General features: G+C 34.7%; 1 protein-coding gene across 1 annotated transcript; it reads right to left on the bottom strand.

Moving 5' to 3' along the window:
• Window positions 1-224: 224 nt before the first annotated feature.
• Window positions 225-2,028, bottom strand: LOC110720761 (leucine-rich repeat extensin-like protein 5). The gene is made up of 2 exons (XM_021899803.1): window positions 1,944-2,028; window positions 225-1,264 (listed from the first exon to the last, which is right to left on the bottom strand). The coding sequence occupies exons 1-2, from the start codon at window positions 2,002-2,004 to the stop codon at window positions 444-446; spliced, it is 882 nt and encodes a 293-aa protein (XP_021755495.1). The 5' UTR covers window positions 2,005-2,028; the 3' UTR covers window positions 225-443.
• Window positions 2,029-7,104: the final 5,076 nt, after the last annotated feature.

Genomic DNA, 7,104 nt, shown 5'->3' with positions numbered 1-7,104 from the left:
TACATACTTTTATACTTTTTTTTTTAAGGATATACTAGTATCAAGTAAAATAAAGTAGTAATAAATTTAATACTTTATAATAGACTTATAGTTGTATGATAAAGAATATAATTGTGGAACATTAACTTATTATGTGATTTTCTTTAGTCGTAATTTATATTACATAGTTTTGTTGTATTTTGAAGACGGGGATTAGGTGGGTGCAGATATTCAAGTGGGGGTGGGATGGCCTGGGGATGGGAAGGTCAACATTTGCTTCACCCTGCCCCATTGACATTCCGTTATTGGATTAGTAAATACAAGATAGAAATAAGCAATAAAGCATTGATAAGTTTTAGTTAAACAGTATATAATTTTGAGTTTCAAATTTTGTTTTTATTGCTCAGGATAATAACAACAGGTTTACATGCCCTTATCTCAACTATTAGTTAACAATAAATCATCTAATAAACCTTTGGTGAAAAATTTGAAAGATTCGGCGGTGTGCCAGGAGAAGGTTCAGAGTGAGATGGTTTTACATTGGTAGATGCTCTAAAATTTGAAAGACTCGGTGGCGTGCCAGGAGATGGTCCAGAGTGAGATGACTTTACATTGGTAGTTGGTGTAAAATCTGAAAGACTTGGTGGCGTGCTAGGAGATGGTCTAGAGTGAGATGGCTTTACATCGGTAGTTGATGTAAAATCTGAAAGACTCGGTGGTGTGCCAGGAGATGGTCCAGAATGAGATGGTTTTACATCAACAGCTGATGTAAAATCTGAAAGACTCGGTGGCGTTCCCAGAGATGGTCCAGAGTGAGATGGCTTTATATCAGTAGTTTGTGTAAAATCTGAAAGACTTGGTGGTGTGCCAGGAGATGGTCCAGAGTGAGATGGCTTTACATCGGTAGTTGGTGTAAAATCTGAAAGATTCGGTGGTGTGCCTGGAGATGGTCCAGAGTGAGATGGCTCTACAACGGTAGTTGGCTTAAAATCGAAAAGACTCGGTGGTGTGCCGGGAGATGGACCAGAGTGAGATGGCTTTACATCGTTTGTTGGTGTAAAATCAAAAAAACTCGGTGGTGTGCCGGAAGATGGTCCAGAGTGAGATGACTTTACATCAGTAGTTGATGTAAAATCTAAAAGACTCGGTGGTGTGCCAGGAGATGGACCAGAGTGAGATGGCTTTACATCGTTTATTAGTGTAAAATCAGAAAAACTCGGTGGTGTGCCAGGAGATGGTCCAGAATGAGATGGCTTTACATTAAACTCACGAGCCGATGTTGTTCCTTTGTTTATAAAAAAATCACAATAATAAAAAGAGGTTAAATATAGATTTTGGATGAGCAATTGATTAAGAATTAACAAGTCTTAGCTTGTTAATAAAATTATTACATATATATGTGTGTATATATATACATATAGGTGGTGTGCCAGGAGATCCAATACAGCAACCAAAGAGACAAATATGATGACGATATTGCAGTAGCAATTCATAATATAAAATTATTTATGAAATATAATTAAAAGAAACATCATGTGAAAATTTTGACAATTTAGCATATATAAAATAATACAAAATATATGAACTCATAAATTTATCATTTCTTTATTTTGTAATACAGAGTAATTTTTTATTTTATTATAACTGTGATTAAAGTTTTTGTCTGATGTCAAAAATCATACGAGTACCGTTGAATTACTATAGATTTTTTTAGAAATTTTTTATTTTTACTTTTAGGGTAATTATTTCAAAAGAAACGGGAGGGCCGAGGGTGATCAAGTAAACATTCTACAATATTAAATATTGATTTTTTTAATGTTGACTTATACGCTTTCTAAAAACAATGCATGCATTGCAAGTATAAAAGGCTAGTAAAATCTAACACATCATGGTGTACAAGTTTTAACCAAAAAAATACCATTAAAAAATATTCAGAAAAGAAAATTAATCGATTATACATTTACCTGAAGTAGCAGCAAGGAGTAAGAGCATTAGAAGGGGGAGAAAAGCCATATTATTCACCATTTTAGAGCACTGTCAATGTATGAAGTTATGAACTAACAGTTTTGACTGAAAGCTAGTTTTGACTGTATATGTGACAATGCTTTATCAATGACCTCTTTTTATAGTGGAGAATTGGCTACTAATTAAATGTTGAGATCATGTTTGATATCATAACTTAGGATTGTTTCCTAAAATAATATAGCATTTATTAGGATAGAATTTATCTAGGGTGTATCTTGAGAATATTGCATTCAAGCAAAGCGTAAGAATGCAAAACACAAGGAAAAATCGTAGGAAACAATATTGCATTCTCATTCAAATAAATCAAACAATAATAACCAATATTATATAGGCATACATAAGCTGAAAATAGGAAAAACTAACTAATGGGATAGTGATCCGATCCACGCATGCATGCACTACATGATTTGCATCCAGTACATCCACTACTAACAACTTTTTCGTGATTGTTCCTTTGTTCAGTCTGTATGGGGGTATCTTCCTTGGGATATTTTTGCGGTTCCCTTGTTTGATGTATCTTCCAAATTTTCTTTGACTCGAGTTTGGTCTACTCTAGATCGTGTAGTGTGTTCAGTTTGCTTTCACTACAAGAAAACAGCTGGATTCTGACGGAAAAATTCCGTCGGAAACATAGGAAATTCCGTCGGAATCAAGCCTTTCAACGGAATTTCGTCGGAATTAGTCTGTCGCAGCACCCTTTGTAGGAAATTCGACATTTTCGGCGGAAATTCCGTCGGAAGGCGTTATTCCGATGGATCTAATTGTGTCGGCGCTGTTTTTGACTTTAATTGAAATTCCGTCGCAATTTCCGACGGAAATTTCCGTCAGAGGTGGATAGGTTTCCGACGGAATTTTCCGTCGGAAGAGGTATATTCCGACGGAAATTTCCGTCGGAAAAGTAAAAAAAAAATAAAAATAAAAAACAGCCCCCCATCCCACCTGCTCAGACCACCCCCACCCCACCTGCCCAGACCACCCACACCCACACCCAGCGCCACCAGCCTACATCCCCTGCCCCCATACCCATCCCCTGCCCCCTACCCCTTAACCGCCACCACTCCCCACCCCACACCACCAGCCCACGGCCTCACCTACCCTTTAACCGCCACCACTCCGCACCAGCCTCCACCACTCCACCAGCCCACACCACCCACCTTAACCCACCAGTCCCCCTAATCCGTACCATCAATCCACACCACCCCACAACCACCACCCAAACCCGAAACCTTCCAATAATACCCGAAACTACCCAAAAAAACCTGAAACCACCCAGATCTACCACCCAAACCTACGCCATCAAACCCACGAAACCACCAAAACCACCCACCACCTTCAAAAATCGCCACCAACCACCAGCCCACACATCACACACGCACACACAACAACTTTACACCAAAAAATTTAAAAAAAAAACAAAGAAAAAAAATCAGAGAATCGAAAAATTAAATAATAAAACATACAGTATTAATTGAAATGGGCACGAATTTCACCACGAAAACGGTTTAACAAGGCCAAATGCGGCCACGAAAAGTCTAGATCTAGGCTTTTAATGGTCGAATTTAGCCTAAAAGACCTTGAAAATAAACAAAACAAACCTCGTGGTGGCGGTGGTGTTGGTTACGCAGCGGCGATGGTGGTGGTAATTGGTTGCGCAAGGAGAAGAGAGGAGAAATGAGAAGGAGAAGAGACGAGAAATGAGAAGGAGAAGGGAGGAGAAGGAAGGAGAAGGAGAAGATAGATAAAGAGAGGGCGGAGGAGAGAGGAGATCGAACTGAGAAGAAGAAGAGAAATGGAGGAAGGAGAAGGAGAAGGAGAAGAGAGAGAAAGAGAGGGCGGAGGAGAGAGAAGGGGGAGAGAAGAGATTAGGAATCCAGAAGAAGAGGAAAGAGAAGAGGAGAGGAGAGAGAAGGAGAAAGGGGAAGTGGCGGAAATGGGGGGTTTGGGCTGTTTTAGGGTTTAGTTTGTTTAAGAGTTTGTTTTTTTTTTTAAAATAAGATTCTGACAGAATATTCCGTCAGAGACTTAATGTACTGACGGAAATTTCCGACGGATTTTAATTCTGTCGGAAATTCAACGTTTCGGCGGAATATTCCGTCGGAAGTTTCCGACGGATTTTATTCCTGTCGGAATATAAATTTTCCGACGAAATATTCCGTCGGAAAGCCCATAAATTCAGACGGATTTTTATTCCGTAGGGAATCCGTCTGAAATTTCCGACGGAATATAAATCTGCCGGAATATATAGGATTTCCGACGGAATTTTGTGTCCGTCGGAAGATGTCCGTCGAAATCTGGCCTTTTTCTTGTAGTGTTTGGACGATCTGGATTACCAGGAATAATTTGAGGTTCAGGTGTGAGGTTTATTCTCTGCAATTGGTGTTAACCACTAAATTGAAGACCTAATTTCAACATTAACCTATGATTTTGAGGCTACTAACTCCTAAAATTACCACAAACGTTTAATTTCTCCTTCTTTGGTCACGAGAGTTTGGCTGTGATTTAAGACCTTAGAAAGAAATTATAGTCTCTTGTATGCTTGTGTGGAGTAATTCTTAATGCCTACACCCCCTTTAGGCAGCCCTTACCCCCCCCCCCCGCTAAAAGACAAACTAAAACCCCCTTACTAACTGCACAATAACTACCCACTAACCATGGTAACTTCAATTAACCACCCCTACCCCACATATATATACATACAAAAGAAAAAGAAAAAAAACCAAAATTTTGTAGTTACATATGTTGAAATCATAAGGAATTATGTAAATATTCGTCAATGAAAATTGAATATAGTGTATAATTGTGCTAATTTTCTAAATTGGTTGAGCTTTCGTAGAATGACTGAGATTTGAATTAGTTTATAGTGGAAATGACTTTTCAACAAATGTTCCTTTTCATTTTAATAGATGTTCATTATGGTATTAGTATATGATAATTCACATTCAATAAACAAATGTTCATTTGAATTAAATACGTACATCTTAATTCTCATATCGAAAATATTCACATAGACTACAAAATACATATTCATCTTCATATTAATATATGCACATGATCGTGATTATTTAAATATTATACTACATACAATCTTACTCGCTCTAATTGATATATAGATGTTCATTTAATTTGGATATATGTATATTCTTACATACACGTGTTAATGTGTGTGTGTAATATATATATATATATATATATATATATATATATATATATATATATATATGCTCATTCATCGTAGACCTCTGATGATTCTATTATTTAAATATAATATAATCTTATAGTATTTCATTCACATATAACATCAATACATATTAAGTTGTATTTTGACTTATTGGGTGATTAATTAATAGTCATTTACACATTAATAGATATTCATTTGGATTTTGATATGTGTTCTTTTTCATATTAATAAATGTTCATTTAGAATTTAATACATGTTCATTTATATATTAACAGAGATGTTCGTTTGGATTTTATACTTTTTCATTCTCATATTGAAAGATTTTTATTAATCTATAGTGTGTTCATTCATTTTTTAATTCGTAATTTTTATTCATGTGTGAATGTTCAAAATTAAATACTTACATTTCACGTACTTTAGTTTGTAATGTGTTCATGATTGTTATTATTTTTCTTTTAAAAAAAATTAATCTCTTATTATATGTATACAGGATAATAATCAAGGAAGTCGAATTGAAGGAGACATATATATTATGCTCAGATTATATTATTTAAGGAAAACACACAAATAGCATATGATTAGAGGTGCAACAAGGAAGATATATCTATAAATACTTTATTATTCCAAATGTATTAAACAATATTCATTTACCAAGCACATATGTACATTTAGGATTTAAAAATTCACTTTCAAGTATATAAAACAAGTACATGTAACAATATTGAAATGTGTTATTATTGTAATTAAATTAAATTTCTTTTATATTGGAAATTATAAGACGTATGTATTTGCAAACATCTATCTTATTTTTTGTATTTGCATACATCTTATTGTATTACTTACACATACCTCTTGAAATGGACATTTGATGATGCAAAAATGAACATTTGTTGAAACATGAATAAATAAAAATGAATGTTTGATGATGCAATACTTCTTATAATAAAAATGATTTGAAGGCAGTAATCCTATAAATAGATTTGCTCTCACTTTTATTTGTAGAAAATTCTAAAAAATACAATTAAAAAAAATTATTAATTTGACCAGATTACTCTTTGTTAAAAAAATGAACATCTAATGATACAAAAATGAACATTTATCAATACAGAAATGAACATATTATAAAAATTTACGGGAAATTCATAGATGAAAAAGAGAGGGGCAAGGCACGCGCGGAGGGTGGGGGGTGCAGGCAGTGTTCCCTGTTGGGGGGTGTAGGTAAAATTTTCATGTGTGGAGTTGTATCACTAGACTTAACAGCCATGGGCCTATGGCTACTGGGCAGCTCAGGCACAATGGTAGTGTGGGCCAACAATGAATCATATCCGGCCCACTTAATCCACACCATGGGCTAGACTACAAATGGTGAAGCAGACTTAAGCCCGATTCTGAATAATATTGCAAGGTTCACACTTAACTTGATAATAAAGTTGAAAAGTACTATCGTCATTTAACAATAGGGAACGGATTTCAAACACACTACTTTTACTATTAGCTTTATATACATTAATCAATAAAAAAAAATATAAATTAAATTTAAAAAAATATACAGTATAATCAATCCAACAATACTATATAATAGATGAATAATAGACAAAGTCAAAACGTTGCATTTATTGTGAAACATATGTACATAGTATATGATTATAGTTTTAGGCGACGGTTTAAATTCAAACATGACCGATTCCGTGATTTTTGAGTGGTGAAGGTGTTTTTGAAGATGATGTACGAAATTAAGTACTCTAGAGATATTTAGAATTGACAAACAGTGTTGGATTAGAATTTTAAGATAGTAACAAGCAATAGAGCATTAATAGGTTTTGGTTAGACATAATTTAGAATTCTAAAAATTTGTTTTATTGCTCAGGGAAACAACAAAAAGGACAAGCATATATACATGCCTTTATCTTAACCATTTTCAT

The sequence above is a fragment of the Chenopodium quinoa genome, unplaced genomic scaffold (genome assembly GCF_001683475.1).
Source record: "Chenopodium quinoa cultivar QQ74 unplaced genomic scaffold, ASM168347v1, whole genome shotgun sequence".
NCBI classification, from domain to species: domain Eukaryota; kingdom Viridiplantae; phylum Streptophyta; class Magnoliopsida; order Caryophyllales; family Amaranthaceae; genus Chenopodium; species Chenopodium quinoa.
Note: the sequence above shows the minus strand (reverse complement) of the source record. Positions and strands in the feature narration are given on the sequence as shown.